This window comes from Pagrus pagrus, assembly GCF_965226575.1.
Source record: "Pagrus pagrus genome assembly, chromosome: 7".
NCBI lineage: Eukaryota > Metazoa > Chordata > Actinopteri > Spariformes > Sparidae > Pagrus > Pagrus pagrus.
This window is the reverse complement of record NC_140191.1, coordinates 21856184-21882746: the sequence shown is the minus strand read 5'-3', so window position 1 is coordinate 21882746 and position 26563 is coordinate 21856184. Positions and strand designations below refer to the sequence as shown.

Genomic DNA, 26563 nt, shown 5'->3' with positions numbered 1-26563 from the left:
TTCAGTGAAGGAATTAAGAAACTGCGGATAGAAAAAGTTAAATATACAAATTTGATAAAGATCTTTGCAATGATAAGATGCAGAAGAGATGAAGGTGACTGCTGAGTTGTCTACTTACTCTTGACCTGAGTCTCTGGAGCTTTGACATGGGACAACATGCCAGGCATGTTGACACTGTTCCTGTGCAGGTACTTCAAGAAGACGTCAGCATTACGCCGGGCTAATGTACAGGCCTGTAAGTGTGCAGAATGAGAACAGATGTCACATACAGGCTCAATAGTAATATCTTTCTGACTAATATAGAAATTATCTTAGAAATCAACCTCAAAACAAGTGATTTGATGCGTCTTTTCTTTCTTTTTGTCTCACCTTGAGGAAGGCCTCTTTCTGCTCCAGATGTTTGCTGATCATAGGAGTGACATGATCTGACTCACTGTTCGGGCCCAGCTTATCAGCACCGCCACACCAGTCTTCTTCTCTCTTATACTCCTGCTCCAGGCTTTCTAACACACTGCACACCTGAGACATAGATGAAACAGTATATAAAACCACTGTACGATGCAACACTGGTCTTCTACTGCTCAAGACACACATGCAACCTGTGAGACTGTACATCCTGGAGAGCATTCTTTTAATGATACTCTGACACTGCAGGCAGACACTTTGCAGGTACATTGACAAAGGACAGTGTCCTTCCATAATCCTTCTTTGCCATTATCTGACACACACAAAAGTACCTGTTCAGAGGTTTTGTAGAAGGCAACAGAAGCATTAACCAGCTTGAGTCTGTCTTCCATCTTCAGCATCAGCTGCTGCCAGTGGTCTGCCACCTTCAAGTCACACAAAACATATCAGTTTACAACAAGCACCTTTAAAATCCTGCCACCTCTGTTATTATTCATGCTCTCCTTTAGAGATGTATGCAATTGTAAGAGATGGATACCTTTTCTGCACAGTCCCTGATCATATCCATGTCGTAGTGGTTTGCCTGGAGTAGGGCCTCAGCCTTCTGCTGTACCTGCAGTGCACTTTGATGGGTTTTCTGAATGCGGGTTGAGGGTGAGATAAAAAACAACATGAGATTCAAGAGTTATATGAACCTCTATAGCACAGCCATTGCTTTGAAAATAGGACCCCAGCTTCTTGTTGGCCCTGCAGGGCAGTTTGGTGGAGGGTGGAGGAGAGGCTAAATAAATAAAAGTTGTATGTGATTATGGCTGTGTCATAAAAGAGTGTCCTGGAGTGAGCATTCTGGGGAGGAAATGAGATAGGGAGGTAAAAAAAAGAAAGTATCTTGTGATTTTTTTCTTCTCCTTACTGGACTCAGAGCAGTAGAGGGAGGGAAAGCAGAAAGAGACGAAGGAAGAGTGAAGGATTTCCTGCAACCTTTGGTAATGTCTGCAGCACCTACAGGGAACCATCAACGAGGACATTCCCATATCAGTTGCTATTTTCTTACCACACAGGACTCATTGTAGGTTTCAGGGACTACAGTTATGGTATGCATATTAAAATTCAAGTCTCACATAAGCAATAATCATAAACACAGCTTCTTCTGAGTGTGCATCTTTGTGTGTGTGCGTATATGTGAGCTCTGGAGAAGTAGGTCAGGTACAGGCCTGAATTAAAATGAGCCAGGCTCGACAGAGTTCAAAGGAAAGGCACCCTGCATAATCAGTGGTAAAAGGAGAAAGGAAATAAAGAAGAAAGATAAGCAGAGAGAGAAGAAAAAGAGAGGTAGAGATATTAGTTATTCATAATTCCATTTCATGTGTGACTTGTGATGAGACGGGGAGGCGGTGGATACATGTATGAACCCGAGAAGAGTTTTAGAAAGGCATAAGGTTGAACAGGGCAAAGGAGATACAAAAGTGGGAAATGGGGTGATGAAGAATGGGGCATGAGAAGATTAATTGAGACATGATTAAAAGGAAGAAGAGGAAAAAATGGAATAAGAATTGCAACAAAGTATGTTGGATTTTTTCAAAATTTTACCTCTATTGCATGTTGGAATTGCTCATGTTCTTTCTGCAGTTGTTCAGCTTCTTGTAACGAACTGGCTGTGATCAGACCGGCGTTCAGCATGGATTCACCATTACGGATCCAACCCAGCACCTAAAACAAACAGACACAAATTTATATATATTATATAAATATTTTCAAATGGACTGAAATTATTTGCACTACCTACGCTAAAAAAAAACATCTTGAAAAAACTTTACAAATCAGCTGCAAGGGGCGCAAGCAACAGTAACTCAGTTGGTAGAGCGTGAGCCCCATGCACAGAGACTGTGTCCTCACTGCAGTGGCCCAGGGTTAAAGTCTGGCCTGTGGCCCCTTGCTGCATGTCATCCCCCTCTCTCCTCACTCTGATCCCATTTCCTGTCATATCTCAAGCTGTCCTATCAAATAAAGCCATGAAAAGGCCAAAAAATACTTTAAAAAATCAGTTGTAAGCTGTTCCCAATATCCTCTGCTCTATTTTCTTTTCTCCTTCTTCAGGCAGCTTTTCAACATTCTCTCTCCGTGTGCACCAACCTCTCCCTTTTATCTTCCTCTTCTCATGTTTTATTTCCATTGTTTCTCTAACCCTGACACCTCTGTACACCCTTGCATTCTCTTTCTGTTCATGCTTAAATTCCTTGACTTCAAATTTCACTTTGCACACATTTCCCTACCTGCCTACTCTATCCTTTACTTAGCCCTTTGTACATAATCACTTCAACTACCACACACACTGCCTCACACACATGCTCCTAGATGCCCACAAAATCCCATTTGCTCATAGTTTTGTTGGCCTAGTTCTAGCCAGAGGGTATGCTAAACACAGTCTGACAGGACACCTCTCTCTGACTCAGCAAAGCACACCTGCTGTGTGGGTGATGGGCAGAGCTGCAACTGGATCTTGGCTATAAAAGTGATGATGCAACACAACTCTGACTCCTGTTTTTCAGCAACTATAACAGGGCCTGTGTTTCCACTGCACTTGCAATGTCCCGAGGCAGGACAGGTATGTGTGTTTGCTGCTGGATACCAGAGGAGCTGCACGCCAATGTGACGTAACTCTAATGCACGAACAAACAGCAGCAATATCAGCAATAATGACTACATGTATGATTCACCTGTAAGGTATGAAAAACAGGTAGAGTGACATAATATATTCCTTTATTTCATGATACATCACCAAGCTGATGCAATTTTATAGTACTTTGACAGTGTTTATATCTGTTATAACTCTTGCTCTAGTCATAATCCCTATTCGTTTGGGACATCTAAAAAAAAAAAAGAAAAGAAACAGGTTAACTGTTGTGTAGTATTCTTTGGCCAGGACTGAAAGGCTGGGATATTTATATATCAGTAGCAGGACTATACAGGCTACAATTACCAGATTATGGTTGTTTCAAATTTAGTTTAACAGCGTTTCAGTAATTTAAATAAATTCATGTTAAAAAGTAAATTGTACAGTTTAAAAGCTTAAAAACGGCAGCTTAAAACAATTCTGATTTATAAATCAGTATCAGCTACATAGACACATAAAGATTTCTCAATCAGTCCATAGCTGCCTCTCTGTGGGTAGATGACTAAACAACAACATAAACATCACACTGACGTAACACTATCATCATACTGTCAGGTCTGTTCGATCAAGGCGATGGTAGTTCATCTTCTAAAATGTTTTGCTGCAGTACTCTCAGGGTATAATTTAGTTTATTTTAGTCTCAGTTTCATGTCTGCCAACACTTTTGTTCAATTTTTTATTCATTTAAGCGCAAGTTGAAATATAAAGCCTGTTGTTATTTGACTGCATCACGATGATAACAGGCCTAGTTATGAAAATTGGCCTCATCTTTGTTTTATGTTTTGCTTTGAAATATCAGTGGCTGCATTTCAAAATCTCAAACTATTTTCTTTCTGTGATTGTATTCAGGTATTGGATGAATATTGGGAGAGAAGTGCAAGTAGATGTGCACTTTACTGACACAACAACAACCTGAGCTCTTTCCCTCCATATCAAGTCAGATACTGTCTGGCCCATTTGTCTTAGTTTGCCTTGAATTTCCAAACGTTGGCTGAACATACAATAACACTGCATTGCTCTGACTATTCCCCAAAGTCAGAGAGAGACACACAGACAGATAGAGATACAGCGAGAAATACAGAGAAAGAAAGAGGAGGGAGAGAGCTTTGACACAGGATTAGTCATCTACCCATGGTCATGTACAGACAGAATATACTATAGCCTTTTAGTCCTTCAACACTCTCCGCTGTAGTATCATGGTATGCTGTGGCAATAAACTGTCAGAATAGCTTTCCACAGATCATGTTGAACTCAGCCTCACAGGTAGCCCATGGTGTGCTTATTTCTGAATCACAGCACGTCAGCATTCATATACTGAATGAAAGTATGAATTCTATTTTCACTTCAAATGTCTAAAAAACTACGCACAAATTTTGCTTATCATAAATAAAATATTTATGTTTTGTCTCTTCTTATTCCTCATAATTAAAAACCCAAGCTCTTTTGAAACTTGTCTTTTCAAAGTCTTTGCACTTGCTTTTCAAAATCCCACCTCCACTCTCTAGTCACTGCTTCAATTGCTTCATTGTCTATCCTTGTTATGCTCTCTTGTCCTTTTCTTCTTCAAGTACGTACCTGTTTTACTTCAGCCTGTAGATGCCTTAACTGGACACACTGCTCCAGATGTCTCCTGTGCTGCTCTGCAGCCAGGTCCAACTCCTGCTGCTTTTCATGAAGAAACTCCAGCAGGTCCTGGACCCGTGTGGCCATGTCCACATCTCTGTCACATAACAGCTCCACACCTGCAAGACAACAGACAATTTATTATGTTGCCAGTGGCAATTTGTCTTTTATTATAACTATTGGTGTTCTTTTTTCTTCACTTATTGTTACTGACGAGGGGAAAATGTGTATTGAATGAATAGGATTTTAGCGATTCTACATGGCAGTAGAGAGAGATGTATAAAATATGTATTTCATGAATTTTATCTGTTTTACCTGCATCTTATAGGAACAGCTGGATAGATACAGATTTTACATCTTAAAAAATATTCTTACATATGTTACAGAGCTTACATTTTTAATAAAAGCTAGCCATGCAGACAGTGAAATGTTGATCTTACGGAAGCTAACAGAATAATGTCTGAAAACCATTCTCCTGCATGAACCCAATACGACAAATTTGGCATTGGCATAACCTGTACTCACATTTTAATCCTGCATTCTGTATCCGCATTGTTGTGATGCTAGCTACAAGGCTAGCCCAGGTAAATAATTGTCCTAAAGCAGGTTACAGAGGTAGCTCGTGTGCATCTTCTATTATTAAGGCAGCCACGCAGCGAGCTGTAGCAGTGCAGCTGGCTGACTGCAGAGTCAGACTTTGCATAACATGAGCTTGATTTGTTATGTGACAATCTCTGAGGTGAAGAGGAGGAGGCTATTCCCGGTCATCTAAAACATGTACTTGTGTGTTTGTGTGCGTGTGTGTTGTTACCCAACAGTGGTTTAACCCGATGGTGAACATGACTCTTCAGATTAAAAGGCACAGGCTGCCTGGTAAGAGCAGATCTGCCTCCCATTACCTTCCCCCCTTCCCTGAATTTCTTTAACATGCCATCTTCCACTTATTCACTCACTCATTCACTCCAAACATATCCATCCATCTACCCTTTTCTCTTAATTACTCAAAGTAGCCCACATGTCTTTGCTGTTTTCAAATTAAATTCAAATGAATGTACAGTTCCAACACATTCAACTGTGTCTCTATTCCCTCACTCACCAGACGCTTGGACCTCTGTGACATACTGCAGCAGCTCTTGTCCCTGGTGGATGACGTCAAAGGTGAGGTTGTTCATAGTGAGCGCCTTGTCTGCATGATGCTGTAGTCTCTGCTCGGCAAGTGTCAGGTCCTCTGTGTCAAAGTCACTCATCTGCTGGGACAGCTCTTCGTTCCATGACTCCAGGTCTGAGATGATCTGAGAAGGGGACAGAAAGAGTGAGACAAGAAGAAATGTTAATTCACAGATAATATGAGAGAAAAATGACTTTTTAATAATTAAAATAATAACTTATTTTGCTTTAATTTTTTGACATTAATAAGGAAAAATGGATGGAGCTAAAGATTATTTGAAATTATACACACTGCTAAGAATACAAGATACCTTGCAACAATTATCTCCACCAGCACAAACATTCAAAGAAAAAGTAAAGCACTGCAAAGCCACACAGTCATTTCATTATCCATATAATTTTATGATTAAGAGAATTTCTGAATACCAAGCCAGACAGTTTAATGGCTGTAACCAGACACTCTAAACTGACAGCCATAATAACGGATAACATATTACACTGGTGATGCATGGCTGGTAAAGCAGATGTACCGAGATGTCAGTGCATGTCTCTGACTGCCCACGCAGACTGAATCATGATACCAGGGGCACCTTGATCCTGGCACCATCCAGCTCTGTCTGTCAGTGTTGCTTTTTTTTTTTCTTTTCCATGCGGTCTAGTCTACACTTCATTTGAGAATTTACCCACCTCTTTGCTCTGAGGCATTTAGAGTTACCCTAACCTGTCAACCTGTGGCCGAGATTCAGATTTTCATTGACAATTCAGGTCTTCAGGAATGGTGTGAAATTAAATCTTAATGCTAGAATTGCAGCTTTAAGATTGACATTAACACTACTGTGGACGTAACATGATTCTTTAACGACGACACTGATCAAATGTCAACACTAAAGCTCTCAACTTCTTAACAGTGGTAGAATTTTATCCGTACGCATAAATGTAAAGGAAAATGAGATGCGCTGGCAGCTGCGCTCTTCAATTCAAAGTATGTTATCTTGTGCCTTAGAACTTTGTTTTTTTAAAGTGGGGTCAGTGGACCTGTACAGGTCCTTGAGGGGTTACAGTCCTGACAATCCTGTTCAAGTTAGAACACCTAGAGCGCTACAGATAGAGGTTTGATTCATAGTGCGGCAAGAGTATATACTGCTAAAACTTGGCAAAATGATGGTGAAACATTTCAGCAATAGCAATTTACTACAGACTGAGTGTATGATTATGCTCGGCTTATTTGTCATATTGAACATTTAGGGAAAAGCAGGGAAGAGCTGCCAACTGCTCCCAAGAGTTGGGACAAATTCAATGCAAACAGTGAATACTCAGTAAATACAGTTCCACGGTTACAGTAGGAGTCCATATAAACATTTATCTGTGTCTTGAAATTTCTCTCTTCCCATCTGTTTCATTGAGAAGCACACTGTGTTTCTCTCTAACTAAAATGACAATGAAGTGGAGCTCATCAGTTTTTGCATGTTTACCTCCTAACACCAGCATCCAGTGCAGAGAAAGTCTGGGTGTGTGCAAACACTGAAAAGCTGCAAACTTTCCAAAAGAAAAAATGAATGAATGAAAATGAATGATCATCACAGATGAGCTCTCTCAGAAACAAATACGTAAACACAGCCTAAACAACGACTCCCTCCTCAAACCGGGGTTCACACAAGCCTTGATCCATATCCTCCGAAATACATGGTCTTGGACAAGGTATATTGAAGTCCATTAAAGTTGTTTTCTCTATTACTCGACGCCATGCAGAAAAAATTCTATGTCATAAGTTTGTTAAACCTATTTTGCAATAAATCTCAAATCTACTCTGTACAAAAACATGACCTTCTTGAGTTACCTTATCAAGCCCTTTCATAGCAGAATAATATAATACTCTAACAATATGATAAGTCTGGCAACAAAGTAGAAACTTACCAAGCAGTCGTTTGCACTCTGCTCTCCTCTCCTCTTACAGTTGAGTAAAATACCCTCTGTGTGCAAAAAGACCATCTCCCTCAGCTACCAACACTGTGAAAACTAACTAATGTGAGGAGATAAGTCTCCTCTTTGACCAGCTCAGTCTTTTTTTATCTTGGTGGTTTGAAGTGATACGGGGCCTATCGTCAGAGAAGAAGACATTGTGAGAAAATTGTATGTCTCACCTCAACCCCATGCCCTCACCTCAAACACACACACCCCTTCAAGCCAGGAGGGAGTGTCAGGGTGCGTGTGTGTGGGCAGGGAGTGGAAGGAACCAAATGTCTCCTCAGCCCATCTTCATGCTCAAGCACTGTGTCATATTAATCCTCTGTCTATGTGTGTGTATGTGTGGGCGTACTTCAGTGTTCAATATGAGAGATTAGCAGATTCACCACCATTCTCTGACTTGACACGCAGAGCTAAAGTGAGACTTGTCTGTTCTTTTGGACTTAACAATACAGACACAAACGACTTGAAGCCAACCACAGAAATCTATCAACACACAGTGGAAAAGAATCCAATCATGGGCATACTTACAAATTCTATATAGCTTTCAATATTATGATGAGTAGTCTTCCCAATAGTTCTTCTACTAACTTTACCATGTTTGTCTTAAAAATCCTGCAGACAATAGCAGAAAATGTAAAGCAAATGTTCTAAGTTGTAATAGAAACACAATAGTAGTTACATAATCATCTGATCGTCCAGTTATGACATAGACAGAGGAAGGCAAACAATGTAATGGACAATATATAATTTCTGCTTCTGCTTCTGGGTCTCTCAATTAATACAAAACAAAAGACGTTTGTGTTGGAGGGCCTGACGAAGGGTTTGACAGAGCTGCTGTTCAGCTCCTCAGAGCCAGCCAGCTCTGGAAAAGAGAACCGGTGCAGAGTAAGACCTTCTGGAGGAATAAACACCGGATTCTGCTCTGATCTGGTGCTGTTTACCGGCAGGAGGAGAACTCGGACATTACTTTTGAACTTTTAGGATAAAAAAATGATTTATCTTAGTTCCCACTTATCATTCTTCTTTACTTGTGTACATAATGTACATAACTTTACAGAGCGAAGGGGGAAAAGAAGATAAGAGAACTGAAGTCTCTGGTGAGTGCTGAATTTAGTGAGAGGTTGACCTGAATTCAAACATAAAGAGAAAACAAACCCTTGGTGCGTGCTATTGGGCAAGCTTACAGCTGATGCACAGTAGACATTTTAATGCATAATAGTCATGCTAATTGTCCTGTATGACTGTAGTTAGCTATTAAAACCATAGTGGGTCTTTTTGCTAAATGTTAACACATCTTAGTTTAGTGTGTTAGCATGCTAACATTTGCTCATTCGCACTCAACAAAAACTCCAAATGAAGCTAATGTGAACATCATTAGTTCTGCATGTATCAACCAAAGTAGCTTTTGGACAAATAACTTTTTACCTGATAATAGTTCTAGAGGAAAAGTCATCAAAGTGATGACAATTAACCCTGAGGGGGTGTGAATGTCAAATTTCACAGCAATCAATCCAACAGTTATTGAGTCAAAAAGTCAGGGGATCATCAGAGTCATTCACAATCATCCTCTGGGCACCATGGATATCTGTCCCAAATTTCATGCAATTCATCTAATAGTTGAGACATTTCATTCTAAAACAAAAGTGGTGGGCCGACTGACTGACTAACTGGCTGACTGACCAACTGAATAAATGACTGACACACCAACACTGCCATAAGTAGAGCCATGCTGCTAGCATGGCTATAAATTCTGTTCTTATACACACTAGTGATGTGATTATCATTGAAAGCCATTTCCATGAACACTTTTATTCATCACATCAGTGCTGATTACTTCCCACAAACATTCTTTTTACTTGCACTATCCTCATGAATACAAGCCTGAATTTCTGCTTCAAGCTTCTGATTCCACAGTGACTGAGTGTAATTCATCTGTCAACATAGTGTGGCTCAACAAATCTGATTGAACAGCCATGATAAACATCACGAGGGGAAACATAAAATAATATTTTTAAGAGAGCAGTTATCATATCTGAGCTCCAGCTGAGAAAAGCATTCACTCTCACAGTGGGACATTAAGGAATTAGAGGATACAATGGAGCTAGTAGCTGGTTGGGGAGGGGGAAACAAAATTGGAATGAGTCAGTGGATGAGATGCGTCAAGTGGAACTAAATACTTTTTTAATGTAGTACATGTGAGAGTATCGCTGTGAATTCAACCAAGCTTTGAACCGGCAGGAATCCTCACTACAGGACTGAAGCTCCCTTTTACTGTGAAACGGTCCATCAGCTCAGAGTCACAGTCATTTTGGTATTTCAGTGTATTCCCTTGACACATGTGAGGTATCATTGTTGCATTTATGAACTACTAAGCCACTGAAACAAAAAACAAATGCTTTAATACGGTACATTTATACCTGTCATTCCCTCTTTCTCGACGTATCACATTCTCTGCAATAGTATTTTCACCTGTACTCTTCTTCTTTGCTCCTGAATTTCTCAGTTTCATCCACCCCCTTATTCCTATTGATAAGTCTGAAAATTCTGGTTCAAGTATTTTCCCCTCTGATATTATCTGTGCAAGTATATGATTAATCCACTCCAACCCCTTACTTGCTCAATCCTCAAACCCTTATATCCTGTCCTTTACTTTTTCTGTTTTTCTTACTCCAACTATTGCCAGAACATTGCAAGATAAAACAAAATATTCATCATACACCAAGTCTCCGTCTCCTGCCTACTCACATCAATGGCATCCCTCTCAAAGATACGGAGCTGAAGGAAGAGCTCCAGTTTGATCTTCCTTTCTTGGAACAGCTCCTCCATCTGGCCCTGGGCCTCGTCCAGCTGCTGCAGCACACTCTCGATGTGGGCCATGGAGCTGTTGTGGGGAGTCTTGTTGCTTGAGATGGCAGAGTCTCTGTGGAGAGAGGTCAAATACAGCAGAGTTACAGGTACAGTGTGCTTTCGGTTCTTATGGAGACATCCTTAAGGAAGTCAAAGAAAAACTTGTGCATTCTTTAGTTTTGTTTTCTAGTTATTTTCAGTGATTCCTCATGGTTGAAACTCTAAAACATACCTACATTTAAGTTAGGAGACTGTGTTTGTACTGCATGACATGTATTAGTAATTGTCACCTGAGCTGTTGTATGAGGTCCTCTCCCTCCTTGATGACATTGACAGTGGCCTGCAGGGTGGTCTGCTGCTGTTGGCCGAAACGCTTGATCAGGTCCTGCACCGCTTCCACCGACTCTGCATACACATCATCCAGCAGTTCCTTCTGAAGCTCCTCCAACCAAGTCCATAGCTAACAATGATTGACAGGAAAGGCAAGCCAGTTAAAACATGGCATCATATACAGGTGCTGGTCAACGAATTAGAATAATTTGAAATAGTGCAATCATTAAATTCTTTGAATGCATTTTTTGTGCAGAAAGCAAATCAGGTGTTCACCGCACCTGTCCTACTCGTTAGACTAATCACAGAACTCGTTACCTGTAAAAAATTTGCTCAGCTGAGCTTTCCAAAAGGCCCATTTAGGCCATTTAACTGTGACACTGTTGTTTTATTGAATTAGAATAATGGAGAAACCGTTTCATTGAATTAGAATAAATGCTCGAATTTTTGTTTTCTGTGAAGAGTGTTCACTGTGCAGTATAAAGTCAGGGTTGAGTAGAATTTCTAAGTTGTAAAATCAATCATGGGTAAGCAGCGCGACCTCTCAACCGGAATAGTGGCTCAAATTCAAGCCCTTCGCCAACAAGGCTTGACCCAAACTAAAATTGCTGAGCAGCTCGGCATCAGCCAGTCTTCCGTCTGCAAAGCTCTCAAGAAAAACTGCAGCAAGCGCACCAACTGTTCCGGCGTCCGAAAAACTTCTGCTCGCGACAACAAGCAGCTGAGAAAGATCGCAGTCAGCAACCGGTTCAAGTCCACTTCCGAGCTCACCGACTTGTGGAACAAGCAGACCGGCGCCGACGTCTCCAGATCAACCACTTACCGTCGTCTGCGCGAACTCGGCTTCAAATCTCGCGTTCCAGCAGTAAAACCGATGCTGAACAAGAAACAAATGGAGAAACGGCTGAAGTGGGCCAAAGAACACGTCGAGTGGACTGCTGAAGACTGGCAGAAAGTGGTCTTCAGTGACGAATCACGCTTCTGCATCTCCTTCGGTGACCAAGGTCCTCGTGTCTGGCGTCGTGGTGGCGAAACCTACAACCACGAGTGCATGAAAAGATCCGTCAAGTTTCCCCAGAGCGTTATGGTCTGGGGATGCATGTCCGCTCGAGGTGTAGGGAGACTCTGCTTCCTCAAGAAGACTGTCAATGCTGCCGTATATCAAGATGTTCTGGAAACGTTCCTGATTCCGACTGTTGAGGAACAGTTCGGCGAAGAAGACTTCATATTTCAACAGGATCTTGCACCGGCTCATGCGGCAAAGTCGACCAAAGATTGGTTCACTAAAAAACAGCTTGAAGTTTTGGCATGGCCGGCCAACTTGCCTGACCTCAATGTCATTGAAAACCTTTGGGCCATCGTCAAGCGGAAAATTCGCGACAGAAAGCCTACTACGCTGGACCAACTGAAGCAGAACATCGCCACTGCCTGGGAAGCTGTGAGTGCGGAAACTTGCGACAAGCTGGTCAAATCGATGCCGCGGAGACTTCAGGCAGTCATACAAGCCAAGGGGGCAGCCACAAAATACTGAGGAAGTGATGATTGTAATTATAATAAAAATTATTCTAATTCAATGAAACGGTTTCTCCATTATTCTAATTCAATAAAACAACAGTGTCACAGTTAAATGGCCTAAATGGGCCTTTTGGAAAGCTCAGCTGAGCAAATTTTTTACAGGTAACGAGTTCTGTGATTAGTCTAACGAGTAGGACAGGTGCGGTGAACACCTGATTTGCTTTCTGCACAAAAAATGCATTCAAAGAATTTAATGATTGCACTATTTCAAATTATTCTAATTCGTTGACCAGCACCTGTACACCCTTCCAAGAGCAGAAAAAAGAGCAGGAAGCAACCAAACAGCCCTTTTGCGAACAGAATACACATGCTGATGAGGGGTGGGGCAGATACACAGAGCGTTGTGAGTTAAACACAGATGTAAGGATCGATAGACAAGCTGCCAATTGGACAGACAGAAGATGGGCGACAGAAATCAAATCAGACCGGTTCTGCTCAAAGCTGGTGTTTTGTGAATGGTCGTCTTTGTAACAGATTAGCCATCTGGGTGAATTGGCTCAGCGTACTCAAGCCCTGGCAAACCATCCAGGCTGCAGGAGATAGGCCCTGGCACCCACGGTTTGTCTAACACCCACACTGCCTACTCAAAAACACGTCTACATTTAGTATTGTTACCGTCATTCACTTAGTAACATGCAGTATCTAACACTATACCTGACATCTATATAGACATTGACACTGTTGTTTGGCAACCAACTACGCAGAGGAATTAGTGAGCTTTTTGGTAACACAAATGTTTTTTATTAAATCCTGGAGGCAAAACTAGACAAGCTTTGATTTTAGCCCTTTCCTTTTATGCCATTAATGAAGATTTATTAACAATATCAAAATTAGTTGGCGATAATGGCTTCAGTACAGATGAATCCCCTATCCTCCAATGTAGTTCATGCTCCGTCGCCACAGTTTGTTGCCTTTCAACATGCTGGACTATGGCCAAAGGCTTCTACAGAACTAGGAGAGGTGATGGTCAGGAGAGTCAGAAACACACGCACGCACGCACGCACGCACGCACGCACGCACGCACGCACGCACGCACGCACGCACGCACACACACACACACACACACACACACACACACACACACACACACACACACACACACACACACACACACACACACACACACACACACACACACACACACACACACAGAGTGACCTGCCACAGTAGGAGCTGACAGATGGGATGAAGGAGATTAGTCCATATGGACATTAAAGACTGGCTTCATTAATAACACCATGGCTCTGACTGTCTGTATGAGTCTATGTAAACAGGATGTCGTGTTAACACATGCACAGCACAGTCTATGTCAGTGTGTAGAGGTTAACTTTGGTACTGAAAGATGTGCAGTGAATGACTTTCATGTTATCATTACACTGTGAGAGGAACCAAGGGAGTGGTGCAGTCATTAGAACCAAAACAACACAGCACATACAGATTCATGTCATGTACCGTGTAGAGTTTGTTCTTTTTATTTATTTGTTACGATAAAACAAAGGCACGATTGTCATTGTCACAATGAAGGAGAAGGCAGATTGCCTTTAATTTGTGTAAACAAAAGTGCACCACAGAGGGAAAGGAGAGCACAGATGTTTGCAAGGGGAGAACGTAATGACTGGCAACAAAATATTCACACACTGAAACACAAACACACACACCTCTCTCAATATGTAGGCAATAACTTAAAAAGTACATTCTTGATCATTTTTGATGCAGATGTATAAAACACTTTTGGGCATAACTCCTGAAGTGTGTGATAGAGTGTAAAAAATAATTTTGATATATCCTGCAAATTTGATGACTTTCACCCGTACAGAAGTGATACATTGATTCAGTCATGTGGACATGACTTTGTCTCACATATTTATATATATATATATATATATATATATATATATATATATATATATATATATATATATATATCTATATATATATATATATATATATATATATATATATATATATGTATGTATATATTACAGCTCTGGAAAAAATTAAGAGACCACTGCAAAATTATCAGTTTCTCTGATGTTGCTATTTATAGGTATGTGCTTGAGTAAAAAATGAACAGTTTTGTTTTATTTTATCAACTACTGACAACATTTCTCCCAAATTCCAAATAAAAATATTGTCATATCGAGCATTTATTTGCAGCAAAGGACAAATGGTCAAAATAACAAAAATAATGCAGTGTTTTCAGACCTCAAATGAAACAAAGAAAACAAGTTCATATTCATTTATAAACAACACAATACTAATGTTTTAACTTGGGAAGAGTTCAGAAATCAATATTTGGTGGAATAACCCTGATTGTCAATCACAGCTTTCATGCGTCTTGGCATGCTCTCCATCAGTCATTTACATTGCTGTTGGGTGACTTTATGCCACTCATGGTACAAAAATTCAAGCAGGTCAGCTTTGTTTGATGGCTTGTAACCATCCATCTTTCTCTTGATCATATTCCAGAGGTTTTCAATGGGGTTCAGGTCTGGAGATTGGGCTGGCCATGACTGGGTCTTGATCTGGTGGTCCTTCATCCACACCTTGATTGACTTAGCTGTGTGGCATGGAGCATTGTCCTGCTGGAAAAACCAATCCTCAGAGTTGGGGAAGCAAGTTTTCTTCCAGGATAATCTTGTAAGTGGCTTGATTCATGCGTCCTTCGCAAACACGAATCTGCCCGATTCCAGCCTTGCTGAAGCACCCCCAGATCACAGATCATCACTGATCCTCCATCAAATTTCACAGTGGGTGCGAGACACTGTGGCTTGTAGGCCTCCCCATTAGCTGACCAAGTGTTGGGCAAAGCTGAAAATTGGACTCATCAGAGAAGATGACCTTACTCCAGTCCTCTGTGATCCAGTCCTTATGGTCTTCTGCAAACCTCAGCCTGGCTCTTCTTTGCTTCTCATTGATGAAGGGCTTTTTTCTAGCTTTACACGACTTGAGCCCTGCCCCTAGGAGCCTGTTTCCAACCGTTCTCGCCGTGTACTTCACCCCAGCTGCCATTTGCCATTGGTTTTGTAGGTCACTTGATGTCATCCTATGGTTGCTGAGTGACATTCGAATGAGTTGACGGTCATTCCAGTCAGTGGAGAGTCCTCTGCCGGTCTGTGGCTTTGTTGTCCCCAGTGTCTGCTGCTTGACCTTATTCTTTTGAACCGCTGTCTTAGAAATTTTAAGGATGGAAGCAACCTGACGCTCACTGTATCCCTCTGTCAGTAAAGCCAGAATTGAACCCTTCTTTTCCTCACTCAAAACTTTTCTTTTCAACTCTTTTGGCATGGTCAATAGTTATTTTTTGATTCCAATTACTTTTGAGGTACTACTAGCACTGTTTTTGACATCCAGCTGGTCCTATTGCAAGAGGATAGTGACGACCACAGCAGTGGTTTTTATACTTTTTCTTGTTAAATAAGATTAGGGTACAGGTGATCACCTAATCAGTACCTCAATAAGTAGAATGAGGTGTGCTTGTGTTGGAATTCAACAGACACTGGAATGGAATGGCTGTCATACATGTAGAGATGCTGATTTCAGAAAAATTTGCAGTTGTCTCTTTTGGTCTTTTTCCAGAGCTGTATATATATACATAAATAATATTTGCAAGAATTAATATCACCAAGTGATGATTTTGATGCAAATTAAACATTTCTAAAAAATTTCATTATCAAGTTAAGCTGGATGTATGCGCTCTTTTGGTGCTTTCTAGTTATATGTGTCTTTATTTTACAGTGATAACTGCCTGCAAGTACAACTCTGATTATAGAGGTCACTTGTGTACAGATATACAAACCAAATCAGGCCTTAAATTGACACTGTTAGACCTCTAAAACAGTAAAAAATTTCTGTTCAGTGAAAAAACTATGAATAAGTCAGTTGCTGATGGTGGACAAAAACTTTTTTCCTGTCATTCCTACATAAGACCAGAAGCAGAAGTATGATCAATAAATCGACAACCCCCTACATTCTCAACTCCTGTCTTAATACAGTGTCAGTTGCATAAGCTTACCGTAAGGCAAAACAGAGGAGTCAAATCAATATGGCAAATAGGGCTAATATGGAGAGGAAATACACACCTCTTTGACGTGTGTGTGGAAGGCAACAGACATGTCAAGCAGGACTTTACGCTGCTCGACGCGTCGAACAAAGTCCTGGATGCGATCTTCTAGCTGGTGGGCAGCCTGGTAAATCTCCTCTGGGTCACACTCTCCGGTCTGAGCCAGCTGCTCTGCTGCCTCCAGCAACTTGTCAGCATTGGTGTAGGTGTTCTGAAACATTAAATATATTTGAAATGAGAGTACAGTATCTCATACACTTAACTATTACAGCTAACTGCTCTTTAGTCTCTAAATCTTATCTCAGTTTTGTATTGGTCTAGGACAATACAGCGAAGCCACATCTTGTTACATCTCATGTACTGTAGCTTTTCTGTGCTTTGAAATATAACTTTACTTAATATTTTATTGACGTTGAGGTAACACAATGGGATACAATATTTTTTTCATAGAAATGTGCATTTGATGCTTAGAAGAAAAAGTGTTAAACATGAGAAGAATGAATAATGAACATAACTTTTTTCAAATGCTTTACCTGTGCAACCTCTTCAAAGTCTTCATGTCTTTTCTGCAGAGCTCTGGCTCTGTGCAAAGATTTCCCAACACCAGTGTGTTTGCTGAGGAAGGCCTCGCCATGGTTTTCTATCCAGTCCAACACCTTGAAACACACAAACACACACACACGCAGCCTATGAGCCCAATTACACAGGGTAACCGTACTGCGAGAATGCAGTATACATTTCAAGCAGTAGGGGGTGCAATTGACTGGAAAGTTTATAATCGAATCACATTAGAGTTTCAGAGGTCTTCAGATGTCATCTCTCTCTGTCTCTCTCTGTCTCTCTCTCTTTACGTCTCTGCAGCTTTTCTTTATTCTTTTTCTCCATCTGCAGTTTGTCATGTTTAAATTACACAAGTGTGGACAATTACATTTTGCCTAATAGGAAATCCAGAGCAGTGCTAAGTGTCAACATTTTCCACTGTGGAAGAGATTAGCCATAAATCTTTGTCCATAATTACCTTATTATCTATTAAACAGATGGCCGTACTTCATCTGTTTCTATGTGGGGTGATGAAAGGGATTTTCATGATGCTTTCAAGGTCTCTGAGAGAATATTTTGATGGGACAAACACACATGAACACGTGCACAATGCCCTCGACACTTCATGTGACAGTAAATTGCATCACCATGGAAACCACTACCAAGAGGAAAGGGTAATGAAAGAGTGGATGGAAGAGGGGGAAGACAGAAGCAGAGAGCTACAGCAAGACAGAGAGAGAAGGGGGAAGGAGGGGGCAGAGAGGCAGAGAAGAGTTCATGCCCAAAGGGTAGAAACCCAGAGACGACACTATACACCAACTCAGTAGATTTGATCTAAGAGCTCTGCCATCCAGGCAGTCACAGAGAGAGATAGAGGCTGCTCACACTGTGAAAACCCAGGAGGAAGTGAAAAAGGGCTTTGAAGCTGGAGCTGATTATAGTATATCTTAATATCACAGCCTCTGCTATCCTCTATGGATTGCTTGCAGAACATCCCTGTGCAAAACAACAAAGATTTATTGGATCTCTATGACCATTAATAAATAGTAAGACAGCACTTGAAGTTAAACTTAAAGTTCACCCAAAAACGAAAATCAGTCATTATCTATTCACCCCCATTCTGATGGAAATTTGAAAAGACGTTATTTACACCCAGGGTATACATTTTTATAGCTTAGAAGCTACAGTGAAGATGTTGGCTTAAAAAATAAATAATGTCTTTTCAAATCAATTTGGGATCTCAGGACTTCTAGAGACTTGGATTATTTCATGGGAAACAATTCCCCAGCTACTTTAGTTGTTTAGCAGAATGCTGCAACATGTTTTACTGTGAAGCTCCAGAAATGTTTTCCAGACTACTAAACTTTGCCCCACTTTCCATAAGTATGAGGGTGAGTAAATAATGTCTGAATTTTCATTTTTAGGTGAACTTATCCTTTAACATGCTATCTATATAATAATGAATTACTAATTTTTAATCTCTTAACTATGAATGGAATATACACATGTACCGTTGCTGGTACAAATGTATTTTACAGTAGTGGCAGCCTTACTCAAAGACAAGAAAACACAAGCATTTTACACTAAGTCAAAATTATTTTTTTTTAAATTGCCACATAATGAGAAGTTTTGTGAAAGGTCAATAAGTTGATTAATTTCAGTCAAAACAATGTTTGGAAGGATAGCTCTGCACATTGGTAGTGCTTTACATTACTTAATAGACTAGCTATAGAAAGCTTTAAAGTGCGGGGTACATGTTGGCAAGATAGAATAGCACTTTCTTTAGTCTCTACTGAAGTTGTTTCCGTATACAGTACGTGTTAGTGTACATGTCTGCCCAGGTGTGCACAACAAAACCTGGTGTTGCTCACTAGAGGTGGGGGTAAAAATTGATTCTTACATGAATTGCGACTCTGTTGAAAGATTATGGCTTGACGCAGAAAAGTCAATAACTAGATATTTAAAATAATAATCATTTTATAACTACATCCTAACCCTCTGAATCTGAGTCAAATCAAATCCTGAGTTCCTAGAGATTCCCACCCTTAGCATTCAGCGCTCTAGTGTCTCTTACTTGCTGTACATCCTGCTGGAAGACACACAGCTGCAGCCGTTGGTGTAGGCGGACTTTGCGATGCTGCCAGATGTTTTCCAGCTGCCTCTGGTGATGCAGCACCTCATGGATGATATCTAGGACGTGGTGCACAGCCTTAGAGTAGTTAGCTGATGCCATCAATGAATCAGCACTTCCTGGGGTCAAAGGTCGCTGCAGTTTGTCCAAAAGAGACTTCCCATCCTGGCTTACCTGTAAAAGGTGACATGAGGTTTCACATATTGCAAAGAAATCATCAATTATCTCATTTGAGAGTAATAAAATGTCTCAAGTCTCAGCTGCTGAATTCCTCACTGAACAGAAATTCTTCTGGAGAGAATGCACCATTTCAGTAAAAAAAATAATTACATCCATTGCTATAACTGGAAAAGAAATTAATTTCATAAACAGATTTACTCAGAGTAAAAAATGCAGTAATCTAGTCTTTATTTTTCCAAAAATCTCAGTAAATGGAGGTACATTTTCAATACGATATTGGGTTACTAACTTATAATCCTACTTTTTTCATTTGGTTCAACTTGAAAAATATATTAAAAAGAGGAAAAGACAAGAAAATAACCTCTGTTTTAGTATTTCATATTTTTTATGTCATATATGCAATATATTTGACGGTGTGATATATGTCACTGTGTGAATATTGCTTTATATTATTAACCTAGATGGAAAAAATAAGCCCCTTTAGGATTATTTCCCCATATATTATCCCCCCCTTATATTCCATTTAAATAAATACAATTCAAACAAAAATGAATAGAGCATAGAGAGGGGTTTATATTGCAAACCTTGTATTGTTTTGTATCAAGGGCTTGTGCGAATATTTTGAATACATGATTTGGATAATTGTCAGTTCTATTTTGTGGAACCGGCATTAATATTTGCATCTACATTTGTTTTTCATGCTGCATGCATACAGTATGTGTGTATGTGTGATTGAGTGTAGTGACCTCTGAGTATGCAGTGGTGATGTGCTCATATAATCCCTGGTGATGGTGGATCGTGTCTTCCAGATCCTGGAGTTCAGAGGGGAGCTCTCCTTCACCACATGCCTTACACCACGGCTCCACTTTACTCATGTACTGGGGAGAGAATACACACAAAGCATACAGTATTATAAGACTGAAGCACTTTATCATATAACTTACTATTGTAATATTACTGTTATTGTATAAGGCACAGCATACTAGTACATACTAATATATACTCTTATGTAGGTAAAGTGCAGCATCCACTGTGTATGCATGCTGAGAACCTTGGTAAATCCGGAAAAAACATTGCTATTTAGTTGACATTATACAAAATAGTCATTGTAATTAGAATTTCTTATCAACCTCATTTTTTAAATTCTGGTTTCTTAGGTGATCCAGTTGTTTCTATGAAACCAAGATAATGACAAGAATTATCAAACTGTCTGGCTGTGTACTGACAACTGACTATATTTAATATCTCAATGTATACAGTATGTGCACTTGTATTTTTCACATACTAACATTGCACATGTTATCACTGCCACAGTCCATGCTATTAGCATATATGAAGCGTTCAGACACCGTTTTGCTTCCTTGCTTCCCATTTAACACATTTACCAAAAGCCAATGAAAACAAAGAAAAACAATGACTCTGCATTAGAAAAGCTCTGAACAGGCTGTCAGCTTAACTAGCTCCACATAAAGTTTGGCATCCAAACTGTTATGTTTGGAAACAGTAAGGCTGACAGACACTGGGTAAAGAGAGAGACTGAAGTAAGAGTGAGGGGAAAGTTCAACAAAGAGAAAAGAGACTGCAGAGCAGAGAGCTTTGATAAAATAATGATTGAGATGAGAAGAGGAAGAGGAGAAGGGGCTCTGGAAAACATGCTTTATATCATAGCATCTCAGTGACCCAAGAGCAGAGACTATTTTGCCACATACTATATACAGCATACACAAAAACACACAATAGCATGCCTGTAACACTGCAATGCCCACCCATATTGACCACAAAATATCAATAGCTTACAAGGAAGTGTTGAGCATTAAAGACTGTTCAGAAAAGAGGGCCACTCAGCAAACAATAGGTGTCAACAACCAACTAATGCAGTGTTACTGCAACCGCAAGCAAAACAATGGAAAGCAGTATCAATCATTTAAATGGTCTTTATAGGTCTGTTAGGGATAAAGCAACCCTGGTGCATGTCATTTGTAGTGGAACAAAAAAAAAAAAATCCTACTTCTGTTTCTCTTTAAATCTATATTTCTTTAAAAAATATATACACCTAAGGTTTGGGTACTAAACTGATAATGACAGATAATCGTGACAGCCTCTAATATTCTGTAATAGATCTAATATGCCTCATTCCACGTCTTATTTATACAGTGTGTACTGTAATTTGTAAATATATGCAGATATATGCAGATACTTTGAAGAATTCCAGTGGAGCTGCCGACAGTATATCGAGTTCAGCCAAAAAGCTGCATATGTGCAGGATGATTATACTGTATGTAAATGTAAATGTAAATGTACTTTATTTATACAGCCCTTTACGACAATCCTTACGGTGTACCAAAGTGCTTTACAACAAGTAATAAATAAAAATAAAAATAAAAACAATAAAAACAATAAAATACAGTAAAAATCAAAATAAGATAAAGTAAGATAAAAGTGTCATCATGCTACTGGGTATTAAAAGCCATCCTGAATAAATAAGTTTTTAGCCGAGATTTGAAGAGGCCCAGGTCAGAAGTGAGACGCATCTCAGCGGGGAGCTTATTCCAGAGCCTGGGGGCAGCAACAGAGAAGGCTCGGTCACCCCAGTGTTTATATTTTGACCTGGGCACTTCCAGCAAGAGTTGATTGTTTGACCTCAGAGCTCTGCCAGAATTTCGGACAATTAAAAGCTCAGATAAATATGATGGGGCGAGACCGTTAAGAGCTTTAAAAACAAACAATAAAAGTTTAAAATCAATTCTATAAGAAACAGGAAGCCAATGAAGGGAGTTAAGAACAGGAGTGATGTGCATACGTCTGTTAGTGTTAGTTAAAAGACGGGCAGCAGCGTTTTGAACTAGTTGAAGGCGACTAAGAGCAGATTGTGAGACGCCAACATAAAGTGCGTTGCAGTAGTCTAGCCTTGAACTTATTAGAGCATGGATGGCTTTCTCCAGATCGTGATGGCTTAAAAACATTTTAACCTTGGTCAGGAGACGTAGCTGGAAGAAACTAGTCCTGACAACATTGTTGATCTGTTTGTCAAACCTCAGATCATTGTCAAAGATCACTCCAAGATTTCTGACAGTGGAAGAGAATTTCGAAGACAAGGTGCCAAAGCCAGCCGTCACAGTATCCCCAAACATAATGCATTCAGTTTTATCATCATTTAAAAGGAGAAAATTGTGGGCCAACCACTGCTTAATATCAGCGATACAATCAAGCAGAGAACATTGTGGGCTGTTACTGTTTGGTGTCACTGGCAGATAGATTTGTAGATCATCTGCATAACAGTGAAAAGAAAGGTTGTGCCTGGCTATAATTGACCCAAGTGGTAGCATGTACAATGAGAAGAGAATAGGGCCAAGAATAGATCCTTGTGGGACTCCACAGGAAAGGGGAGCACTGGATGAGGACAGGTCACCAACCATAACGGTGTAAGTTCTACTGGACAAGTAAGAAGTAAACCACTTCAAAGCAGTGCCACGGATGCCAACATAATTATTAAGACGTGACAGGAGGACTGAATGGTCCACCGTGTCAAAGGCTGCTGTGAGGTCGAGGAGCACTAAGACAACAGGACACTTGGCATCCACAGACAGGGCGATATCGTTGTGCACCTTTAACAGTGCAGACTCGGTGCTGTGACGAGACCTAAACCCAGATTGGAATTTCTCAAGGACAGAGTTGTCTTCAAGAAAGGACTGTAATTGATTAAAAACAACTTTTTCTAAAACCTTGGAAAGAAAGGGCAGATTAGAAACAGGTCTAAAATTAGATAACACCGTGGGGTCGAGATTAGGCTTTTTGAGAAGGGGCCTGACCACAGCACGTTTAAAGGCAGGTGGGACAGTTCCTAATCTAAGACAGGAGTTAATAAAAACAAGGAGACTGGGCCCCACAGTATTAAAAACCATTTTCATCACTTTCGCAGGGACAATATCCAATGGACAGTTTGTAGGTTTCAGAGATTTCACTATGTCACCGAGGGAAGAGAGGGAAACCAGCTCAAACTGGTCAAACACAGCAGGATGAGTTGGGGCGACAAGCAGATCCTTATTAGTACTCATGAGAACACTCTTACTGGTGTCTTTTCTGACAGAATCCACTTTATCGAGAAAGTAATGAAGAAAATTCTCACACGTTGCTATTGAAACATCAGTCACAGCAGAAGTGCATGGGTTTACAACAGCGTTGATGGTATCAAATAACACCTTGGGACAATGACTGCTGCTAGAAATAATATTAGAGAGGTACTGGGATTTTGCTTCACGTACAGCTCTCTGATAATCAGTGAGGCAGTCCCTTAACATTTCAAGAGACACATGTAGTTTGTCCTTCTTCCATCTGCGTTCCGCCTGCCTGCAGCGTTGCCTGATAGCACGGGTGGTGTCGTTCAACCAGGGGTCCGTTCTTGGCTTGACAGATTTTTGCCGAAAAGGGGCAATAGAGTCCAGAATCCCAGCACAAGTGGAGTGGAAGGAGGAGAGAAAATGATCAGGACAGAGAGGGGAAGCCAGGCCGTTCAATGCAAACTGTGAGTCATTGAAAGCAGCAGAAAATTCATCGGCTGTAGAGGGAGTGATGACACGACGCTGACGGGATGGAGCAAGAGGTTTGCTGGCTTGTTGAGGGGCTATCAGTTCAAAAACAATGGGGAAATGATCTGAGATTGCAGTCTCAGAAATCTCTTTGAGGGAAACTGAGAGCCCGAAAGAAATAACAAGGTCCAAAGTGTGCCCAAGATGGTGAGTTGGTTTATCCACGGATTGAATTAAGTTAAAAGATGCCAACAGACTCTTGAAGTCAGTGGCGAATTGGTCAGATGGGCAGCAAACGTGAACATTAAAATCCCCACAGATCAGAAACTTGTCATATTTTGGGAGAATGTCAGCCAGAAACTCAGAGAACTCATGAATAAAGCCCTTGTTATATTTCGGAGGGCGATAGACAACTGCACACAACACAGGACTTGCAAACTCGACCACAAACAATTGCAGTTCAAAAGTGGAGTATGCACCTGTAGGAAGAAGCCGACATTTAAAACTGTCATTGAACACAGCAGCAAGTCCCCCCCCACGCCCCGACGCTCGCGGGGAGCTAAAGAAAGCACAGCTGGGTGGGAGGAGCTCAGAAAACGCGCTGTTTTCACCTGGTTTCAGCCAGGTTTCAGTCAACAGGAGAAAATCCAAGGAATATGAAGTAAAAAAGTCATTTAGGATGAACGTCTTATTTACAACGGATCTAGTGTTGATGAGAGCCATGCGAACCAAACGCCGATCCGTCTGTTGGGAGGCCCGGTTAACCGGACGGAGATTCTCCAGCGCGCAGCCCCGTCTGCGGATCCTCACAGGTCGGCGGCAGGGAAGTGGGTACCCTGCCTCCGGTACGGCCGGCAGCAGCCAACGGTAGGAGTAGTCCGCGGAGCTTCGGATGTCGTGGCCGGCGCAGTTCCTGGAGAAACCAAGCAGCGGATGGCGAGCGTTGTACGTGGAGGATGAAGCCAGGTGAGCTTTCAGCCGGCGTATTACTCCCCCTCTCTTTCCTCGTCTTTTGCGACGGCTGTTGCGTGGTAACCGAGCAGGTAGACGCCATAGGTCTATGTGGATATGTAGATGTGTTTTTGTGCATATAGTTATAGAATAAACACTTATTCTAACAAAAGGAGCATTCAGTGCATGTAAAAGATGTCTCAGCTTTTCAGTGAATGTCTGTTATAATCATCAGAGCTCTACTCGATTTTTCTGTGTTTTTGTACCTGGTCTGCTTTTTGGTGGAAGCTGGCAGACATCTCCAGCAGGGTGCTGCGTTCATCCAGTGCTGCAGCGAAGGCCTTCCATTCTTGCTCCAGCTGTCCTGAGATCTGCTGGATCTGCTGAGAGGCGTAGTGGCCTGACTCCAAGAGCCGGTTCCCTACCGACATGATCCGATTGATGTTCACATACACATTCTGTGTTTAAGGAGAGATAGAGAAAAAAGACGGCACAGATTAAAATATGTACCAAAATAATTGGTTTTAGTTCAATCAAATACTTTCAATCAAATTGGCAAACAGGCAGACAAGTGAATGCTAATGTGTGCTCACAAAATTGTGACATGTCATTTTTTGACAATCTTAGTCCGATGGTCCAAATCTCAACACAACTGACCTGAGACACTACTGATTCATGTAAACAATGTTTTGTTGTGTAATGTTGATATTTGGGCATTTTGCCCAAGTAAATTAACAGGCTGCCATATAAAGTAATGTTGTGGTTTAATTTTGGGTGCAATGATGCCTGAAGCTGATGTGATTGACTGCTTTTCTGTAAAGCAATCAAAGTGTCTCTATCAAATAAGTATCCACAATTACCTTTACATACACAGTGAGAAATATTAGAGGGAATGAAAGTCAATACATGCACTGTGGTCATTAGCTACCCCTCCCCTCCCCTTCACACATACACAAACACAACCCTTTTGGACATTAAAAAGTTATTCACTTGGGAGGCATGCCTCATGTGAATAATGAAAAGAAACCCATTTGCCTCTCAATCTTTTAGTCTTTTTTAATATATGGGCTCCAAGCTGTTTTGTGTAGATAGGCACGGATCAGCAAATGCTAATTAACAACTGTGTTAACAGCCTGTTATTATTCTATTCAATTACTGCTCCTGGAGCTTATTATGGCTCTTAGTTTGCTTGTTTCAAACACAACGGGGAGGAAAGATGAACCAAACACCAGCTACAGAGGGTCTTGGAAAGAGTGATTCTAGCAACACAAATGAGATGAAGTCACAGACCCTGATGATGTCTTTTTTCTGAAATTAGGGTTTAGAAATAGTTTTGAATAGCCTTACTTTCAATTGTAGGATTTTTTGCAAGCAAACCAAGCAGAGACATCCCCCACTGTCCAAAATCCAGGAAAATCTTGACATCAAAAAGATTAAGTCTGATGTTGACTTGAGGATAATAGAGATGTGGTATGCTTAGAAGTATAGCTCACATGAGAAATCAAGGAGTCCAACAGCTCTCAAATACACAGCAGTAGTTATGTATACACACAAGAACAGCGGTGCACAGTAGAGCTACAGTA

General features: G+C 40.7%; 1 protein-coding gene across 1 annotated transcript in view; it reads right to left on the bottom strand.

Annotated features, from left to right (window-relative positions):
• The window catches only part of triob (trio Rho guanine nucleotide exchange factor b), a 119607-nt gene that overhangs the window by 35548 nt on the left and 57496 nt on the right, over positions 1-26563 (bottom strand). The window contains 14 exon segments of the mRNA XM_084357287.1: positions 119-233; positions 370-519; positions 738-830; positions 944-1042; positions 1996-2115; positions 4655-4821; positions 5799-5994; positions 10583-10757; positions 10975-11144; positions 16672-16863; positions 17186-17308; positions 19267-19497; positions 20250-20381; positions 25247-25438. Of these exon segments, the coding sequence (XP_084213413.1) occupies positions 119-233; positions 370-519; positions 738-830; positions 944-1042; positions 1996-2115; positions 4655-4821; positions 5799-5994; positions 10583-10757; positions 10975-11144; positions 16672-16863; positions 17186-17308; positions 19267-19497; positions 20250-20381; positions 25247-25438 (2155 nt within the window).